Genomic DNA, 21691 nt, shown 5'->3' with positions numbered 1-21691 from the left:
CCTGCAAAGGAGAAGTGCCCCAGACCTTTCTGGTCTGCACCGAAGCCGATCTTGACATCTTGTGTGGATTGCGTTTGCCAAAGCTTGTTGGATCCAATCCGGACACCGACACCGCAGTCAACTAGATCCTTCATGAGGCAGCTCGAATTCAGCTCCTGGTTGTTGTGAACACCTCCTGGACCTCGTGGCTGAAGAGACAAACTTCACCTTTTCACCTGAAATCACCCGACATTGGCTGGCAGCTTCCCATTGCCATCCTGGTCACTAGCTATTGACCCAGACTCTGTCCCTTCTGCTTTCAGGTTCTTCAGATCTTCGATCCACCCTTGGATCCACCCGGACACTTTTGCTCTGGTCGCCTGCAGCATTTCTTCGCAGCTCTCCATAGGAATTGAAGACGAAACCCGACACCAAAGGGCACCTATTTATTTATTTATTTATTTAACTTCTAAGGCACGCAGCTACCCACAAAGGGTTTCCCGGCGCCACCGGTTTGCCGGCATTTCCCGGCTTCTCTGAGTGAGGTAACACGAGTACTCCGGTGCTCCCGTGGGTCTTGACTCTCGAAGTGTTCTAGTCTAAAAGGGTTCCATTGTAGTTCACTCAGAAGTGTCCTCAAATTGTAAATTTGTAACTTGTTCGTTTCCCATAGAAAGTCAATGGTAACCCGCGGCTGTGTTTAGACACTGCACCCGTCTCCTGTGGTCCTCCTACTTCCTAACCTTTGGTTGTTCCTAGAAGCCCTAGCGATTCCCCAGGCCCTAGGCCTGCTTTCTATCCTAGAAGTGGTTCTTATACCACTATTTTAGTATGTGGTTTGTGAGGCCACTAGGGCATAACGTATACTGTGCAACTTATCGTATGCTAATTAAGTTCCTTGTATTGTGCTTTTACCTCTGGCCTCATAAAGAGTGCAGAGGGGTTGTGTTTAGAATAAATACATACATATTTGATATATACCTTGTGTGGTGTGCTTTCATTTGGTACTCAAGAGATTATAATTGTTAAAAAAAACTAGCTTAATTCGCTCTCTGAAGTCTTAGCCTGAAGGCTGCTCTCCACAGCTACCACTAGGATAGCTTTCTATAAGGTTGACTTTACAACCACCATCAATAAGGGTCGATTGGACTGGTGCAAGGTGTCTCACTAGAATAGTGGACATCATATACCAGGCCAACTTCTCACAAAGATAACACAGAATGCAAGGTCAGCCATCAGAAAAGATGCTGCCACACCAGCATTCTGACAGCAGGTATGAAACAGACTTTGAAGTATCTCTCACCAAGCAAGGTAAACAAAACACATTGTGTGACAGTAAGTGAAGAAGACAGTGCCTGGCTTATCCAAGGAAAAGGAAAAGATAGAGCGGTGTGTACAGTAGAAGCAAAAGGTGGAGCAGGGCAAATGGGAAATATCAAGAGAACAAGAATGAAGAGGAAAAAGGGTGTTCTAGCTGAGGAAATAACCTTTATTTGTCCAGTTTAAAGTTATTTCGAGCATGGCATTAGAATCATTGGCACTCTAGAAACATTGAGTAGTTCTCCAAAGTATGTAGAACAAAACCAAGGTTTATAGTCAGTATTGTAAAAGGCAACGTAAGAGAGGATGATGATTAATAGAGGGATTTTCTGTACAGTTTAGAAAGTGACACAGGACGGAAAAAGCACAATGAGCAAATAAAAGGAAAGAAAATGCCATTGTAAAGTCGAAATCACTAAATTTTGTTTCCTGAACTGCACTCCGGGATTAGTAACAGGCGGATTACCCATAGAAGAAATACTCAACTACTAGAGTTACAATTACTCATGAAATTAGAAGTATTCGAAATCCCAGTTTTGTTTGAAAACACTTTTTCACCCCAATTGTTTGTTTATGCACTTGAAAGCTCAGTATAGGTTTGAGGGATGTTCCCCTTGCTCCCTTGCAGGTGTTCTATTGTTCCATTGTCTATAAATCATTGTTTCAGGACCTAAATATTACCATATTACCACTGGATACACCTTTGAAATTTAATTTGAGCTTCCTCTGTATTGTCACCCTAACACTGGAGTGTAGAGAATGTAAATTTGCCATGTTGCTCTTTTTCACAAGTTGAACCTATGCAATTCCTTATATTTCTCTTTTCCTTCCTTCTACCTGCCAATCTCATATTTATGCTATATTGTATAGATTCTTTTTCACTTTTACATTCTTCATATTGATTTACTCAACATTTTTGTTGCTTTTTTCATGATATGTGGACTTATTTGTTTCAGACTTATCAGCTTTGGAACTATTCTTTTTCCAACACCTGCCAGTTTACTACAGCACCATGGGGTGATACATCAAGAGTCTGTGTTTGAAACTGAGGCAGGTGGAGAGTTGTAAATTTAATTTCAGTACAGTCCATTTAAGTTTATCGAAGAATTGTTCATAGGAGGAATGTGTTGGGTGAGAAACAAGGAAGTGTCTTTGAGCAAATTAACCACAAAACTGTGGAGGCTCTGTGTTTACTCTAAAATCTGTAAGACATTGTGTCACTACTGCAGAGCATAGTGTTAATGTAGTAAGAGCTGTCTTGTCTCAGATGAATTGCTGAAAAGTATATACAAATGAGAAGATATTTTTCCTTTCTTGCAGGGTACTCTCATCATAGCTAGTATTTACTCTACTCTGCATGATCCTGACCACTGGGAGACACCGGAACAGTTCAATCCTGGACACTTCTTGGATATGGAAGGGAATTTCATTCAAAAGGAGGCCTTCTTAGCTTTCGCTGCAGGTTTGCCTTTCACTTTGTTAGACAATTTAGAAGGTTACTAGCAGCCCGCCCCAGCGTTGCCTGGGGCAGAATGGGGCTGGGGGCAGCATTTCCGGATTGCGGCAGCGTTGCCCGGGGCAGAAGGGGCTGGGGCAACATTTCAGGCTTGGGTGCACTCCCGCCCCGGCCCCCGCCTGCCCCGACATTGCCCAGACCGCCTCTTGCCCGCCTCCTGCCTGCCTCCCACCTCCCGCCTCCCTCCTCGTCTTTGCCTTTGTCTTACCCCGCCCGCCCCGACATTGCCCAGGCCGCCTCCCGGCCGCCTCCCATCCGCCTCCTGCCTCCCACCTCCCGCCTCGTCTTTGCCTTACCTGAGCCGCCACTCTTCCCCGCGCTCCAGACTTCACCACCACTCCTCGCTGCTCGTCACCGCTCCTCCCCACCTGTCGTCATCACGCACATTGCGGACATCGCTAGGTCGCGGCCAGCGCTACGTCGCGGCCAGTGCTACTTTTAGGGGCTACTTTGTTTTTAAAGTTTAATTTTTTAATTTACGTTTTTATTTTATTTTATGCAGCCTATGTCCATCTACACACCCTGAGGATTACAACAATGTATTGGGTGTGTGGATTGGCGCTGTGGTTCCCGAGTTTACCTTGCCAAAAGGTTTCTGTTCTCTCTTTATAATAGTAGTATAGATGATGGAAAAATGTCATGTCACTCCTCCTCACATCCTCCTTTGTTCTCTCTACTTTTTGTTTAAGATGATACGGTGGGTTCACTGATTTACCAGATCTTTGATATTAAACTTGTTCTTGTTTATGATTAGTTTGTGATTATTGAACACTAAACGCACAGCCATTTGGACTACAGCTCCACCGGAAATAGTAGCAGAGGGGTGCAACAGAATTATTATCATAGGACAGACTGGCTTAATTATTCATGCAAAATACTTATGTAAAAAATCATATGAAAAGTAAAATATAAGTGAAAGAGAAGAACGGCAGAGAGTTGAGTGGCATAGAGTGGCATGGCGTAGAGTACAGTGGCAAGTTGTAGAGTGGAATGGTGTGTCATACAGAGCAGTGAAGTAGCATGTCGTGAAGTGTCTTTTGCATTTTACATCTACTTTTTAGACAGATGTAGCTGCAAAATGGATGTGTTCTGGGTTTTGTACATTAGATATACATTATTACTATATTTTTTCACTAATAGGAAGACATGAGGCATTTTCAAAAGTGTGTGGGATGGGGAAATATGTTTTTTTATTTGCCAATGGAGTACCACAGTACTATGTTGGAAGTAGCATGGTACCTAATTAAAACTGTAATTTTTCATTGTTATTTAATATTGTTTATTTTAATATTTTTTCTAATTTCAAAAGGTACCACAGTACTTCTTGGGTATATATATATATATATATAGTCACTGAAAAAACCATAGGTTTCACACCAGTTATAGTTAGGAATTTGCATTTAAAAAACCTATTAAAGTCACATAAAAAACCATAGGTTTCACACCAGTTATAGTTAGCTGGAAATTTTACTGACATAAAACCATTGAAATTCCCACGTTATAGTTAGTTGGACTCACTATAACTTGCGCGTGCAATGCACTGCTGATGACGTCACATATTACATCACTCATGACATGGTCAGTGATATCACTCATGACATCACTGATGATACCATTCTTGTGACTTAGTGACAGATCTCCTTTCACTGTAATTTTACCCAGTTCAGTTACAACAACTAATTCAGTAATTCCACCATCTATATACACATCCACTCATTCACCAACAGTTCTCTGTAGTCACTCATACATATACTCACCCATCATATGAAGTGATACACCTATACATCCTGTTACACACCGACAGTCATCCAAAAGTTACTCACACACATACTCACACATGCAAATAAACTATTGATCATCCATTTATTTGCATATAGAGCAATACACACACTACCACCTTACTTCTAATGAAAATTACAAATATTTATTCTCTTAAACAATCACTTTTCGAAACACATACTTATTTTTACAGGAACTCTTACAATCTCTTACTCTCACATATACTCACTTATATGCATCAATATTCACATATTCTATATTAAAACATATGTAGTTACTGTTAAAAACACTAGTGAGACAGTCATTTACTCACTAACATACACTTATCCACACTATTCAACCATGCAGTCCTGCACATATGCAGTCTTTAAAATACATACAAAAAAAGAGTCAGTGTAGTAAGTAATTCCCACACTAAACAAAACTGACACTCATACTGATACTAAAAAAACATCTAATAACCCATACACACACACATGTAGTTACTCACCAACCCATGCAGCCACTTATGCACAAAGTGAAACACTGATACATATTTTTTAATTTTTAAACATTACTCCCTAATATATGTATTCACTAAAATACACTTAATAAGCCAGTTAACCAATCATTTTCTTTTTTTTAAAAACATCCATTAAGACACTTTTTTAAAAATGTATTGTTCCATCGACCTTTACAAATACATATATAAAACATATCTATTTTTCATAAAGTCACACATTCACTGGATGGTGTCATCAGTGATGTCATGAGTGATGTCACTGACCATGTCATGAGTGATGTAATATATGACGTCATCAGCAGTGCATTGCACGCGCAAGTTATAGTGAGTCCAACTAACTATAACGTGGGAATTTCAATGGTTTTATGTCAGTAAAATTTCCAGCTAACTATAACTGGTGTGAAACCTATGGTTTTTTATGTAAATTTAATAGGTTTTTTAAATGCAAATTCCTAACTATAACTGATGTGAAACCTATGGTTTTTTCAGTGAATTTCATAGGTTTTTTAAATGCTAATTCCTAACTATAACTGGTGTGAAACCTATGGTTTTTCCGTGAATTTCAAAGGTTTTTTAAATGCTAATTCCTAACTATAAATCTCAGTTTATAAGTAAGACTGTTAGCGCACTAGTTGTTCTCTGGGACATTCTGTTATTGGGCTATATTTTGACTTTTTTTGGCTGTTTTTTTGGCTACATTTTTTTTTAGTTTTTTGTCTCTGGTGGCCATCTTTGGGCTACATTGGGCTACATTTGGGCTCTAATATATATATAGCCCAATGTTGCCCAATATATATTTTTCAAAGTTCATTTTCGTAAAAACCACGTGAGCATATATCTTGAGACATAGCAAAGGCACATCGGGCTACCAGTCCCTACAATTTTGCCTATTTTTAAAAATATATATATATATATATATATTATTATTATTTGGTTTTTTTTTGCCTTGGTGCGCTCCCGGTGCGCGCCCCGGGGTGCACCCCAGAAAGCGTAATTATGTGAAGCGCCCCGGGGCGCGCACCGGGGAGCGTCCCGTAAGCGCCATTATCGTTTTCGAAAACATGATAGTGACGTATCGCGTAGCCACGTCTGCGTGAAACGCACGTCGTAAGCGCACCCGGAAGCACTCGTGCGAATACGATTGCGCAATGTAAACTTCCAACGCGCTTACGCGACGCAACCCGGGGCGCGTAGCATGAGCGCGTCGGGTCATGTGACCTGAAAATAACACTTTTCATTGGTTCATAACAGTTTTGGTTTCATAATGATGAAGCCCCTGGTCATGTGACCTGAAAATAACACTTTTCATTGGATCTAACTTTTTTTTTCCTTCTGATGAAAGACCCCACCTTTTTCCTTTCTTCTGACTTTGTCCTTTGACTGAGGAAGACCTGCTTGTACCTCTCTGTACAATTTTCATCTTTATAATGGCTTCAGTAGCAGCAGCAGCTGGTGCATCTGCACCACCACCACCACCACAACAACCAAAAGGACCACCACAAGTTTTCATTGGTGGTCAAGAAGAGGAGGAAGAGGAGGAGGAGGAGGAGGAGGAAGAAAGGACGAGAACATTTCTCCAAGAACACAATACCCCATACCAGCCTAGACCACACATTATTTGGGAGTTTTTTTCTCTTCCACAGGGGAAGAAAAAGGTAAATGCAGCCAAGGTGACTTGCCTAATCTGTGGCATGGAACTTTCCAGAGGGAACCCTCTTAAAAAATATTCCTTTGGAAATCACACAATGATCCGCCACATGCAGCGCAAGCATCCTATAAACTATTCTGCTGCAGAGATGAAGGAACTGGCCAGTAACCCTTCCCCATCAACAAGAACCAGCTCAAAAAGAAAGCAACCCACTCCCTCAACACCAGAAGAAAGTGAAACGATGCGTTGCGTTCAGGCACGATTTGCAGATTTCAGAATCACATGCAAATATTGTGGGAAGACCATCTCCTACGGAGAACAGAGCGTAAAGCTCATCGTCCTTGCTGGGGACAACCACAAATGCCCCAATCGACCCTAATTATTTCTTTTCTTTTTTTTCGCTCCAGTTGAGCCATTTCCAATTCCCTGTTTTTTTCGTTTCTCCCCATGAAAAATAAAAAAAAAATATAAAAGTGTTCTGAAAAGCCAAAAAAAGTTCAAAATGTTCATAAAACATCAAAAAAATATAAAACAACAAAAAGAAGAAAAAAAACAGTTCTTTTTAGAACTACCTCCAATTTCTAATAAAAGGCTACTTCTTTTTAAAAACTGTCATTTTTTTTCCCCATGGTAAGCTCCCCGGTACGCTCCCCGGTGCGCGTACCGGGCGCTGCCCCCGCGCAAATCAAAAAAAATAATAATCTTTTGCCCCGCAGGGACCTTTTTTGGCCCAAACATCAAACCTAGGGGGTCGGGGGGGTCTATCTCTGCCCCCTTATTGTCATTTCCCCCTTTGTTTTAGCCACCTCTTGTGTCTCGATTTTACAGAGACACAAGATGGCGGCCGCTCCGGACTGTTTCGAATGTTTACAGACACCCGAGAGCCAATCGGCTTTCCGTGCACACCTCGCGAGGCGAGCCCGGAGCGCTCCCCGGGGCGCGTACCGGGGCGCTGCCATAGATATATATATATTTTTTTAACCTAAATTACTCAAAATCCACTGGAGCACATATCTTGAGACATAGCAAAGGCACATCGGGCTACCAGTCCCTACAATTTTGCCAAATTTGGTCGAAATCCATTCAGCCGTTCGGGCTAAAAGTGAAATCGACCGCCCTATGGAAATTAACATGGGGAAAACGCATTTTGGGACCCCCCTTTTATCTCGGCCCCCGCTTGACGAACCCCCCCCCAAACTTTCAGGGAAGGGCCGGAACGCCGCGAGGCCATTTTGAGGAAATTTTCAGTCAGATTCGACAACCAGCGCCAAAGTTATTCCAAATAGAATTTTGAGATTTAACATTGAAAAAATCCTAACTATAACTACCTACTGGCGACCGCCAGTAGGTAATATATATATATATATATATATATATATATATATAGCATTATATATATATAGCATTTCAACAGCGCAGCGCCGCTCTCAATGTGCTGATGAAACCCTCCCATTATTGCGAATTCGTGGCTCACTCAGAGTAACAAACTTTAATCAAAACCATTGGGGAAGACGCATATGAACTTACTTAAAGAAAAAGACGTTTCCAGTATGCAAAAACTCCATCCCCCAGAATGCACGAGGGCAAGTGGATGCAAACACGCCCCTCGCCAGAAGGATGGTTTAAAATAAAAGCAACTCACTGCGCATGCTGGTCTCATGTGTAACTTTCTCAGCCCATGAAGAAGGGGCCTTGAGCCCTGAAACGCGTTGGCAGATCCAATTAAAACACGAAGCAAGAACGGAGGGCTGCACTTTTGAAATGCTGGAGAGCAGAGAGTGGATGAGTGCTCTTCCAAGCTTCACAGCGTTTGCTCAGACTACATTACACGGTGCGTGACCGTGGGGAGAGGCACCACCGTCAGCTGAAGGATACTCCAACCGACAGCTGAGAGGAGACTGCAGCCAGGAAAGAACTTGACAGCGCAGCGCCGCTCTCAATGTGCTGATGAAACCCTCCCATTATTGCGAATTCGTGGCTCACTCAGAGTAACAAACTTTAATCAAAACCATTGGGGAAGACGCATATGAACTTACTTAAAGAAAAAGACGTTTCCAGTATGCAAAAACTCCATCCCCCAGAATGCACGAGGGCAAGTGGATGCAAACACGCCCCTCGCCAGAAGGATGGTTTAAAATAAAAGCAACTCACTGCGCATGCTGGTCTCATGTGTAACTTTCTCAGCCCATGAAGAAGGGGCCTTGAGCCCTGAAACGCGTTGGCAGATCCAATTAAAACACGAAGCAAGAACGGAGGGCTGCACTTTTGAAATGCTGGAGAGCAGAGAGTGGATGAGTGCTCTTCCAAGCTTCACAGCGTTTGCTCAGACTACATTACACGGTGCGTGACCGTGGGGAGAGGCACCACCGTCAGCTGAAGGATACTCCAACCGACAGCTGAGAGGAGACTGCAGCCAGGAAAGAACTTGACAGCGCAGCGCCGCTCTCAATGTGCTGATGAAACCCTCCCATTATTGCGAATTCGTGGCTCACTCAGAGTAACAAACTTTAATCAAAACCATTGGGGAAGACGCATATGAACTTACTTAAAGAAAAAGACGTTTCCAGTATGCAAAAACTCCATCCCCCAGAATGCACGAGGGCAAGTGGATGCAAACACGCCCCTCGCCAGAAGGATGGTTTAAAATAAAAGCAACTCACTGCGCATGCTGGTCTCATGTGTAACTTTCTCAGCCCATGAAGAAGGGGCCTTGAGCCCTGAAACGCGTTGGCAGATCCAATTAAAACACGAAGCAAGAACGGAGGGCTGCACTTTTGAAATGCTGGAGAGCAGAGAGTGGATGAGTGCTCTTCCAAGCTTCACAGCGTTTGCTCAGACTACATTACACGGTGCGTGACCGTGGGGAGAGGCACCAACCGACAGCTGAGAGGAGACTGCAGCCAGGAAAGAACTTGACAGCGCAGCGCCGCTCTCAATGTGCTGATGAAACCCTCCCATTATTGCGAATTCGTGGCTCACTCAGAGTAACAAACTTTAATCAAAACCATTGGGGAAGACGCATATGAACTTACTTAAAGAAAAAGACGTTTCCAGTATGCAAAAACTCCATCCCCCAGAATGCACGAGGGCAAGTGGATGCAAACACGCCCCTCGCCAGAAGGATGGTTTAAAATAAAAGCAACTCACTGCGCATGCTGGTCTCATGTGTAACTTTCTCAGCCCATGAAGAAGGGGCCTTGAGCCCTGAAACGCGTTGGCAGATCCAATTAAAACACGAAGCAAGAACGGAGGGCTGCACTTTTGAAATGCTGGAGAGCAGAGAGTGGATGAGTGCTCTTCCAAGCTTCACAGCGTTTGCTCAGACTACATTACACGGTGCGTGACCGTGGGGAGAGGCACCACCGTCAGCTGAAGGATACTCCAACCGACAGCTGAGAGGAGACTGCAGCCAGGAAAGAACTTGACAGCGCAGCGCCGCTCTCAATGTGCTGATGAAACCCTCCCATTATTGCGAATTCGTGGCTCACTCAGAGTAACAAACTTTAATCAAAACCATTGGGGAAGACGCATATGAACTTACTTAAAGAAAAAGACGTTTCCAGTATGCAAAAACTCCATCCCCCAGAATGCACGAGGGCAAGTGGATGCAAACACGCCCCTCGCCAGAAGGATGGTTTAAAATAAAAGCAACTCACTGCGCATGCTGGTCTCATGTGTAACTTTCTCAGCCCATGAAGAAGGGGCCTTGAGCCCTGAAACGCGTTGGCAGATCCAATTAAAACACGAAGCAAGAACGGAGGGCTGCACTTTTGAAATGCTGGAGAGCAGAGAGTGGATGAGTGCTCTTCCAAGCTTCACAGCGTTTGCTCAGACTACATTACACGGTGCGTGACCGTGGGGAGAGGCACCACCGTCAGCTGAAGGATACTCCAACCGACAGCTGAGAGGAGATTGCAGCCAGGAAAGAACTTGACAGCGCAGCGCCGCTCTCAATGTGCTGATGAAACCCTCCCATTATTGCGAATTCGTGGCTCACTCAGAGTAACAAACTTTAATCAAAACCATTGGGGAAGACGCATATGAACTTACTTAAAGAAAAAGACGTTTCCAGTATGCAAAAACTCCATCCCCCAGAATGCACGAGGGCAAGTGGATGCAAACACGCCCCTCGCCAGAAGGATGGTTTAAAATAAAAGCAACTCACTGCGCATGCTGGTCTCATGTGTAACTTTCTCAGCCCATGAAGAAGGGGCCTTGAGCCCTGAAACGCGTTGGCAGATCCAATTAAAACACGAAGCAAGAACGGAGGGCTGCACTTTTGAAATGCTGGAGAGCAGAGAGTGGATGAGTGCTCTTCCAAGCTTCACAGCGTTTGCTCAGACTACATTACACGGTGCGTGACCGTGGGGAGAGGCACCACCGTCAGCTGAAGGATACTCCAACCGACAGCTGAGAGGAGACTGCAGCCAGGAAAGAACTTGACAGCGCAGCGCCGCTCTCAATGTGCTGATGAAACCCTCCCATTATTGCGAATTCGTGGCTCACTCAGAGTAACAAACTTTAATCAAAACCATTGGGGAAGACGCATATGAACTTACTTAAAGAAAAAGACGTTTCCAGTATGCAAAAACTCCATCCCCCAGAATGCACGAGGGCAAGTGGATGCAAACACGCCCCTCGCCAGAAGGATGGTTTAAAATAAAAGCAACTCACTGCGCATGCTGGTCTCATGTGTAACTTTCTCAGCCCATGAAGAAGGGGCCTTGAGCCCTGAAACGCGTTGGCAGATCCAATTAAAACACGAAGCAAGAACGGAGGGCTGCACTTTTGAAATGCTGGAGAGCAGAGAGTGGATGAGTGCTCTTCCAAGCTTCACAGCGTTTGCTCAGACTACATTACACGGTGCGTGACCGTGGGGAGAGGCACCACCGTCAGCTGAAGGATACTCCAACCGACAGCTGAGAGGAGACTGCAGCCAGGAAAGAACTTGACAGCGCAGCGCCGCTCTCAATGTGCTGATGAAACCCTCCCATTATTGCGAATTCGTGGCTCACTCAGAGTAACAAACTTTAATCAAAACCATTGGGGAAGACGCATATGAACTTACTTAAAGAAAAAGACGTTTCCAGTATGCAAAAACTCCATCCCCCAGAATGCACGAGGGCAAGTGGATGCAAACACGCCCCTCGCCAGAAGGATGGTTTAAAATAAAAGCAACTCACTGCGCATGCTGGTCTCATGTGTAACTTTCTCAGCCCATGAAGAAGGGGCCTTGAGCCCTGAAACGCGTTGGCAGATCCAATTAAAACACGAAGCAAGAACGGAGGGCTGCACTTTTGAAATGCTGGAGAGCAGAGAGTGGATGAGTGCTCTTCCAAGCTTCACAGCGTTTGCTCAGACTACATTACACGGTGCGTGACCGTGGGGAGAGGCACCACCGTCAGCTGAAGGATACTCCAACCGACAGCTGAGAGGAGACTGCAGCCAGGAAAGAACTTGACAGCGCAGCGCCGCTCTCAATGTGCTGATGAAACCCTCCCATTATTGCGAATTCGTGGCTCACTCAGAGTAACAAACTTTAATCAAAACCATTGGGGAAGACGCATATGAACTTACTTAAAGAAAAAGACGTTTCCAGTATGCAAAAACTCCATCCCCCAGAATGCACGAGGGCAAGTGGATGCAAACACGCCCCTCGCCAGAAGGATGGTTTAAAATAAAAGCAACTCACTGCGCATGCTGGTCTCATGTGTAACTTTCTCAGCCCATGAAGAAGGGGCCTTGAGCCCTGAAACGCGTTGGCAGATCCAATTAAAACACGAAGCAAGAACGGAGGGCTGCACTTTTGAAATGCTGGAGAGCAGAGAGTGGATGAGTGCTCTTCCAAGCTTCACAGCGTTTGCTCAGACTACATTACACGGTGCGTGACCGTGGGGAGAGGCACCACCGTCAGCTGAAGGATACTCCAACCGACAGCTGAGAGGAGACTGCAGCCAGGAAAGAACTTGACAGCGCAGCGCCGCTCTCAATGTGCTGATGAAACCCTCCCATTATTGCGAATTCGTGGCTCACTCAGAGTAACAAACTTTAATCAAAACCATTGGGGAAGACGCATATGAACTTACTTAAAGAAAAAGACGTTTCCAGTATGCAAAAACTCCATCCCCCAGAATGCACGAGGGCAAGTGGATGCAAACACGCCCCTCGCCAGAAGGATGGTTTAAAATAAAAGCAACTCACTGCGCATGCTGGTCTCATGTGTAACTTTCTCAGCCCATGAAGAAGGGGCCTTGAGCCCTGAAACGCGTTGGCAGATCCAATTAAAACACGAAGCAAGAACGGAGGGCTGCACTTTTGAAATGCTGGAGAGCAGAGAGTGGGTGAGTGCTCTTCCAAGCTTCACAGCGTTTGCTCAGAATATATATATATATATATATATATTTTTTTTTTTTTATTATTTTTTTTTTATAACGGAGTAATTAGCTTTGCCCAATATCATCTAATACCTATACAAGAGTCATAATCTATGAGGAACAAAAGTATTCATGTATATGGGAATTATGAGAGTCTTGTAAATATGGGACAATAGCTATAATGATTTTTTTGTAAATATCGGATCTGCACGTATTTATGACAAAAATGAAATCGGGGATACACCCCTATATAATCACTGTAAATAGCCTGCACAAAGATGTAAATAATGAAGTTCAATGGTATCAACAAATGTAAATGAATTGTTTATATATGGTAGTCTAAACAATTATTCAGTCAATTGTCGAACACTTTTTTTATATATGCACGGTGCACTTTATCTGTCGCCATTTTTGAACAGTAAGAGAGAAATGAGTAAATGCACACTCAGTAATGGCCGCCATGTAAATAAACCATGTACCATCTTCTATGTCTATTAACAGCAAAGGGCGGACTGTTTAAAATGGCGAAAATGTCTGTTCACAAACGACACTGACGAAGCCTTGAGCGAAACGCGTCTGTCGGGGGTGTAGGGGGTTCGGAAACGAAATAAAAAAGAATAACACCTCATCCGAGTGCTGGCCGTTTTTTCTGGTACGGAATACTAGAATTGTGGAATGATGTCTTAAGCGCCTCACCAGCGCTGGCTACAAGCACCCGGGACTTTGTGGAGCGGCGGCGGTGGTGTAACGGTGGAGTAATTGATTTTGGCCGCTTGCCCCGAGGATACGGATACACAACAAACACGGAGTGTTTTTTTTTTTTTTTTTTTTTTTAAATTTGTTTTTATTGTTGCAGGAAAAAGAAATTTTCTTTAGTACAGCGTGAACAGTCCGCTGACGTGGCCTCAACATTCAGCCACGAACAGCCTATGTGTGCAACATTTTCTAACTATAGAGAGCTGGTACACATAAACATGATTTCGGTGAATCAGTGCAGTATGATCATGTAAAGGCTCCTGTAGGCTGAGAGGTGATGGGGCGGTATCGCCACAGGGGCAATGAATAAGATCAGATGGGTTCTCTCACGCCGTGGCCATGCCGGATCCAGATCAGCACTGTGCGCATAACTGTGTTACCAGTGAACAGGGGAGTAACAGAACTGAGGGAGGGAAGCATGTGGGCACGAGCAGGGTCTAAGTAGGGGGATGATGGCGGCGGGTGTCGAGGGGGGGGGGGGGGGGGGGGGAGATGCCCATGGATGGCCTGGCATGCGAGGAATTGCCTAGGGCGTAAGGGGTCATCGGGGCCCGCCTCCGGGGTGGCTCACTTCAGGTGGAGGCTACCGGCTTTCTTGGGTGGGGGGAGGGGACAGGTCAGATGGGTCTCCAGCCTGCGTGGACTGGCGGAAGCTGTGGAGGAGCATGGCCCATTCCATGGAGATGGGAAGTTTGCGCGCGCCCTTGGCTTCTTCTTCCCTTAAGGCGTCTTCCTCCGCTGCCGCCCATTTGCTGACCGCCCCTTTCCACTGTGCTATGGGGGGACCCTCTGGGGATCGCCAGCGCATGGTTATACATCTATTGGCTAGTAGGAGCGCTAAGGACACGAAGCGCCTATGCACCGGTTCATGCTTAGATATATGGAGAATGCCTAATGCACTGGACTCCCAGGTGTCTAGTGTGGTGAGACCCGTGAGGTCCCGCAGCGTGTTATGTACGTCCTGCCAGAAGGGTTGAAGATTGGGACAGTCCCAGAACATGTGACGGAAGTTCGCAGTTGGGGAACAGCATCTGGGGCACAGGAATGGCGTGGAGGGGTAGAACTTCTGCAACCGCGCTGGGGTGAGATATGCCCTGTGTAATATATAATATTGAATATTTTTGAAGCGGGCGTTCCTAGAGACGCGTTTAGGGGCCTCTAGAGCTTTAGTCCACTCCGAGTCATGCAAAACCCGGCCTATGTCCTCTTCCCAGGTGGCCCGAAGGGTCGTCAGGGGGGTGTATGAGAGTTCCCGGATGGATTTGTATAGCCACGTGACCAGGTGGCGACCCACCCCCATATGTAGAATGGTATGTATTACTGGATGCGTGTCCGGCTCGCCATTTTGGAGATTGAAATGGGGTCGGTATCCGTCGAGTAGTTGCCTATACCTGAGGAATTGGCCTGGGGGGAGCCCGTATTCTGCGATCAGGCAGTCCAGCGGTTTCAGTTGGCCCTCTTCGAGGAGTGACTCCAGTTCTGTGATACCACAGCGGGACCAGTCGGCGAGTAGTGGGGCTGTAAAGTAGGAATCCTGCCTGGGGCCGCCTATTAACGGTAGCAACGGGGAGTATGGGGGTCTAGCTAGGGACAGCCGGTGTATCCGTTGCATACATCGGCGCGCAATCGTCACTTGGAGGGGGTAAGTGCGCCGTGGCTTGGTGCCCGGGAGGAGCAGACGGGTGAGCTCCGGAGTTGTGATTCTGCCCGTAGGGGTGACCGTTTCCTGAGGGTAACGGTCCGCTGTCCAGTAGGACAGCCACTGTAGCTGTGCTGCGAGGAAATATGCCTCGAAGGACGGTGCTCCGAGTCCCCCCTGTGTTGTGGAGAGTTGAAGAGTTTTCAGGGCGACTCTGTGGCGGCCCGCTCCCCAAATGAGAGTTCCTAAGAGGGAATCAACGTCGCGGAAAAAGGACCTGGGTGGTATCACCGGTAGGTTTGTGAAATGGTAGAGGAGCCGGGGTAGCATCACCATCTTAGCAAGGGCTATCCGCCCAATCGGGGCCAGTGGCAGTGTGCTCCAGAAGGTGACCGTCGGGCGCAGACTCTCGAGTACCGTGCGGTGATTGCCTTCAAGGATGGCCGCCGGAGAATGGTATAAGCGGACGCCAAGGTACCGGGGAGCCTCCGTGGACCATGAAAGGCTATGCGGTCCGAGGTCGATGTTTCGGGGGGGCAGGTCCGGGTGTAGGGGGTAAACCACTGACTTGTCCCAGTTGACCTGTAGACCCGAGGCAGAGGCAAAGTCCGCCAATGCGGCCCCTATGGGGGTCAGGTCCATTTCAATGTCTCGGACATATAGGAGGAGATCATCCGCGTACATGGACACGCAATGGGTCCCGTCTGCAAGCGGTATTCCCCAGGCCACGCCCTCCCGACGCAGTCGAACCGCCAGCGGCTCGACTGCCAGCGCAAACAAGAGGGGTGACAAGGGGCAACCTTGTCTCGTGCCGCGTCGGACTGCAAACGCCGGCGAGATACGCTTCCCAATACGAACTCGAGTAGTGAGGTCGGTGTATAGGAGGCGGGTATATGCCATGAGCGTCGGGCCGAGATTAAGGCGTCGCAGGACCGAAAACAGGTAGGGCCAGGTAAGGGTGTCAAACGCCTTTTCCAGGTCCATAATGAGGCAGGCAGCGCGGGGAAATCCGTCGCGTACCTGATCTTGGATATGAAAGATTCGGCGGAGGTTCTGGGAGGTGTTCCTCCCGGGGACGAAGCCGCATTGGTCGGGGTGGACCAGCGGGCGAATGATCTGCGCGTAACGATCAGCCAGGATCTTCCCCAGTATCTTGCAGTCAGCCGACAGGAGCGTGATAGGTCGGTATGACCCCATGTGAAGCGGATCCCTGTGGGGTTTAAGGAAGGTGACAATCACGGATTCCCGTAGCGACTGGGGTAGTTTCCCCAGGTGGAGTGACGCCCCAAACATCCGAGATAGACGGGGTACCACCAGGGGGGAGAACGTAGCGTAGTATTCCAGTGGAAAGCCGTCCAGCCCCGGTGCCTTATTCCGGGACATGGCGCGTATCGCTCGGGTGATGTCAGAGGGGATTATCTTGGCGTCTAGCGTGCGTTTATCGGAGTCCGATATCGTGGGCAGCGTCAGAGGGTCCAAAAACTGATCTGCGGTAAACAGGGTACAACATGTCGGGGCTTCGTACACTCGTGCATAGTGGCGGTGGAATGCTAGGAGAATCTCCGCTTGTGATTGCACCAGTACACCCTCCGGGTTGAGAATGTCCGTGATCGGCTTGAGTTCGGTGTCCTGCTTCGCCATCCAGGCCAGGAGCGCCCCGGTTTTATCTCTGTCTTTGTGTACCCGCGAGGCGTATGCCCTGAAATTATACTTACGGAGGTCAGCGCAGGCCATTTGATAAACCGTCTTGGCCTCCGCCGTGAGTACGGCGTGTTCCTCCGAGTCGTCAGGCCGTTTGGTGAGGGCAGCTAAAGCCTGTTCCGATGTTAAGAGCGACTGTTCTAAGGTGCGGCGGACCCCCACTATCTGCTTGATGCATTCTCCTCTTGCCACCACTTTATACGCGTCCCACTCCACTAGCACCGATGACGCTGTGTTCTCGTTATGCGTGAAGTAGTCGCGTATGCTGGTTCTATGCGCGTCTGTGAAGACCGGGTCCGTCAGGCAGTCTCTGGGGAGGCGCCAGGTGGGGACTGGCGGATGCGGGGGGCGCCAAGTTAGCCGTATTATGTGGGCATCATGATCTGAGAGGATCCGTCCCAGGTAATCAGTAGATGTAACCTTAGGGAGGATCGGAGCAGAGCAGAGGAAGCGGTCTAGGCGGACCCGAAGGTTGTGTGGTATCGAGTGGAAGGAGTAGATGCGTTCCTGTGGGTGTAAGTGTCGCCATGCATCAGTGAGCGCCCAGTGTGTGGTCCATGCCCTGAACAGGGTCGCCTGCCGGGGGGCTGGGGAGTGCGCGGGGGGGGGGTGCGAACGGTCTAGCGAGGGGTCTAGTGTGCAGTTAAAGTCACCTCCCAGCACCCATGGGACTGTGGTGAACTGGGCCAGGACGCCCGTGAGGTGTTCCCAGAACTGGTCCTGATCTGTATTGGGGGCGTATATGCTGCCCAAAAGTACCCCTTGCCCATCAAGAATTCCCTCCAGTAGCGCGTATCTGCCCTCTCTATCAACCACTCGCCGGAGCGCCCGGAAGGGAGTGCCAGGTCTCACCCAGATTAATGCGCCGCGTGCAAACGCTGAGTATTGTGTGGCGCAAATGGTCCCCCGCCATTTGGCCTGTAGACGGGTAAGTTCGGTGGCGTTAATGTGCGTCTCTTGCAAGAACGCTATGTTGGCCGCCATGCGCCGTACGTAGGAGTACACGGAGTAGCGCTTGCTGGGTGTGTGTAGGCCCCGTACATTTAGTGTAAGGATGCTAACGTCAGAGTGGGGGACCGCCATTCCTAGGGTGACGTGGTTGGGGGGGGGGCACCTTCACAGTTCCCATGTGCCGCCCATGTGTGCGTGTCATGTATGCTCCTGCGCGCCAAGCTTCCTTAAACATGGGGGGGGGACTGGGGGAATGAACAACAGCTAGAACTGTGGGTGGGCAACTGTCCCAATTCTGAGGATACGTCACTGGGGGTGGCATATCCAAACTAGTGTCCCACTAGGGGAGAAAACTAATGGAAAATCGCGGGGGTGGCAGCGTGTGTCGCTGCTGGGCCTGTGCGCGAGTCGGGCTCTAGTAGGAGAAATGTGGATCGCTCGCTGGAGCTCGCAGTTATCTGGCAAAGCAGTCCAGGCTTCTAGACATCGCGCGTTGAAACAGGCAATCATGAAAAGGATATGTCAGTTGACAGTTCAGGCGTTCATGACGCGGTAGTAGGCTGACTGGCTAAGGCAGCGTCCAACGTGTGTGTCACAACAAGGGGGGAAGAGATTGGGCCAAATCCCGACATAGTTCCATCACTGTCCCGGTCTTTCTCTGGGGTGAACAGGTGCGGTGGGCCCTCCAAGTCCGATGCTGGGGGTGACGAATGTAGTCCAGAGACCGCTCGTATAGCGTCTCGTCGTTCCTGCAGGATTTGTGTGAGATCGGGCGAGCCCGCCTGGGAAGACGCCCGGCTCTTGGAGTGACTTGCTCGCGAGCGGCTTGCACCCCGTCTTCTAGATCGTCCAGAGTCATTGTTGCGTTTCTTCTGGGGTCCTTGTTTAGGGATTAGCGGGCAGTGAAATTCAACAAACACGGAGTGTTGAGCGAGAACCTCCGTGCTGGAAGAGGAATCGAACGGACGAGGGAGCTGCTGTCTTCCCGCGGAGGGAGTGAGGGCAACCGAAGAACGCCAACGTGCGTGGGTGATCGACGGAAGCCGCCGAAGCCCGGGGTGAGTGACAGCGGCTGTACCCACCCGAACTAGTATTGATCAACGTGTTATCCTCCGTCCCGTAGGGTGAAAAAACGAGTTTCCGAACCCCAATAAACAAAGCGTGGTATACCACCGCCCCTAGAACTGTATATAATATAAAAAAGACTACACATATCACAACTTTTTTTCTCAAACATGGCAACGATGGCAGATATCACAGGCGAGAGGGAGGCGGCGGCGAACGTGATGTTCATGTCGGGCAAAGAGAAACCGGGGGCAAGTAGAGAAAAAGCTGTCCCAACGGAAGGCACCACCAACCTCAAAAGTCTTTTTGTGAAATTGGAAAGACTACAAGAAAGAGAAGTGAGGAAATGGTGGGAAGCCACCTCCCTAGAAAAATACCTGGAGTGTAATAGGGTGCCAAGAGGACTGCGCATTTACACAATCCCATCATATGAGAACCCGGATCCGGCCCTCCTGAAGGATTGGGCAGAATATACGGCGGAGTCCTCCAAGGGGATGGTCAGACTTCTTGTGAAGTACGCATGGAGTGACCGTGAAAAATGCTTAAAAGAAATAGCAGACCTAGAGGCGGACATCGCAAAAGAGAAAGACACCAAAGCCTGTGAGGATCTACGTGCTGCAATGGGCAAAAGAATCAAGGACTACGAAATGGGGATACGGAAAAGGAAGCAAACAAAATTTCAGCGAGATGAGCAGGACTATTTGTCTGGCAGAATTCTCATGTTTGCGCGGAAATTTGACGCTACACGAAAAAGATTGGCACAAGGGACGGCCCAGGCAACGGGCTTAGACACAGAGGAGTCAGAAGTCGAGACCTCGGATGGGGAACAGAATGACGCCTCAGGAGCAAAAAACATAGAGAGAGAAGAGCCTTTTTTCGACGAGTACCATGTGATGAAGGAAACCCGCCAGAGACCTCAGCAGAGAAAACACCCTCCCCAACAAAAACAAAGAGGAGGACGAGGCGGGGGAAAAGGCACAAGGGGAAATTCACAAAATGCAACCACCCCAATGCTAACACGGAGTGCCTCCAACCGCAAAATGTAACTGGTACCGAGGAAGATAATAATGTCATCAATTTATCTAGGAGAACATTAACAACAGATGAGACAAACATATTGAAAAAAGGCCTAAGCTTCTGTCCAACAAGCGAGTTTAACCTGGTAGACGCCAAAATTGACTTGTTTAAATATATCAGGAAGTTAAAGTTCAAAAAAATCTTTCTGTTAAATCCGGACAAAACAACTACAGCTCATCCAATAACAACAAATTTAACAGAAAATGACGATCTCCTGGAAATCTTACTAACACCAACTCAAGATTTACAAGATGGAGAACAAGAAGACAACGGAGAACCAGGTACTTCCTGTAAACAAGTAAGAGATCCAAGCCATCTAAAAGTGAAATCAAGAAAACTGCCCAACACGCCACATGACGCTATAGATGTTTTTAATGAAGCAGTGACAGCAGATTTGGAAAGGATGGCAAGCAAGAGAATGGATATGAAGGAGTCTAATATTACTAGAAAACAGTGGGCAGCAATCAAACCTTTGAGAGATGACAAGACAATTGAGATCAAGCCCTCCGACAAGGGCGGTAACATCGTCATCTTTAATAAGGAACACTATGAACAGGAGGCTCACAGGCAACAGATAAAGATTGCTACGTCACAGTCAAGAGGGAGGACATTGTCAAGAGTACCATTGTATATGAAAATCTATTGAAACAATGGAAGGATGAAGGCATGATCAGCCATGATGAATTTACATTTCTACACTGTGACTCTCCCATGTTGCCCACCTTCTACCACTTGCCTAAAATCCACAAGAACACCAAAAGACCACCAGGGAGACCGATTGTGTCGGCAATCGGTAGCCTTTTGGAGAATACCTCACGCTTTATAGACATCTTCCTAGCACCAATTGTGAAGGACTTGCCGTCTTACGTAAGAGACACACAGGATTTCTTACGAATCATGGATAACATCACGTGGGGCGAGGACATGCTACTAATAACCATGGATGTCGTGAATCTTTACACATGTATAGATCACGAACAAGGACTGTGTGCGATCAAATGGTTTTTAGAACAGAAACATTCTAAATTTCAGGCACACAGCAGCATGATCCTTTGTATGATAAGATTCTGTTTGTTTAACAATTACTTTTTGTTTGCAGGTCAGCTATACAAGCAAATAAGAGGGACCTCTATGGGATTGTGCTTCTCCCCCAGCTACGCGAATCTTTTCGTGGGCTGGTGGGAGAAGCACGAGGCCTGGGGAGGGGAAAATGAAAAATGGAACCAAAACATACTTATGTGGACCCGGTATATCGACGACCTGTTCATAGTTTGGAGAGGAGACAGGACCTCGGCTGAGGAATATGTCTCAACTCTTACCATGAACAATAAGAATCTGAAATTCACCAGTTTCATCAGTAACCAAAGCGTATGTTACCTAGACC

General features: G+C 47.3%; 1 protein-coding gene across 5 annotated transcripts in view; it reads left to right on the top strand.

Moving 5' to 3' along the window:
* Positions 1–21691, top strand: part of LOC147684122 (cytochrome P450 2J2-like) — a 149321-nt gene that overhangs the window by 66208 nt on the left and 61422 nt on the right. For 3 of the 5 annotated variants that reach the window (XM_086944505.1, XM_086944506.1, XM_086944504.1), the window contains one exon: positions 2620–2761. The exons of 1 other annotated variant lie outside the window; for it this stretch is intronic. In XM_086944505.1, coding sequence (XP_086800631.1) covers positions 2620–2761 — 142 coding nt within the window. Of the gene's footprint in view, positions 1–2255; positions 2350–2619; positions 2762–21691 lie in introns of all 5 variants that reach the window. One more of the 5 variants, XR_015300982.1, reaches the window with a different exon arrangement.

This window comes from Lissotriton vulgaris, chromosome 11 (assembly GCF_964263255.1).
Source record: "Lissotriton vulgaris chromosome 11, aLisVul1.2, whole genome shotgun sequence".
Classification (NCBI taxonomy): domain Eukaryota; kingdom Metazoa; phylum Chordata; class Amphibia; order Caudata; family Salamandridae; genus Lissotriton; species Lissotriton vulgaris.
The sequence above is the reverse complement of the archived record's forward strand: the minus strand, read 5'-3'. Positions and strand labels throughout refer to the sequence as shown.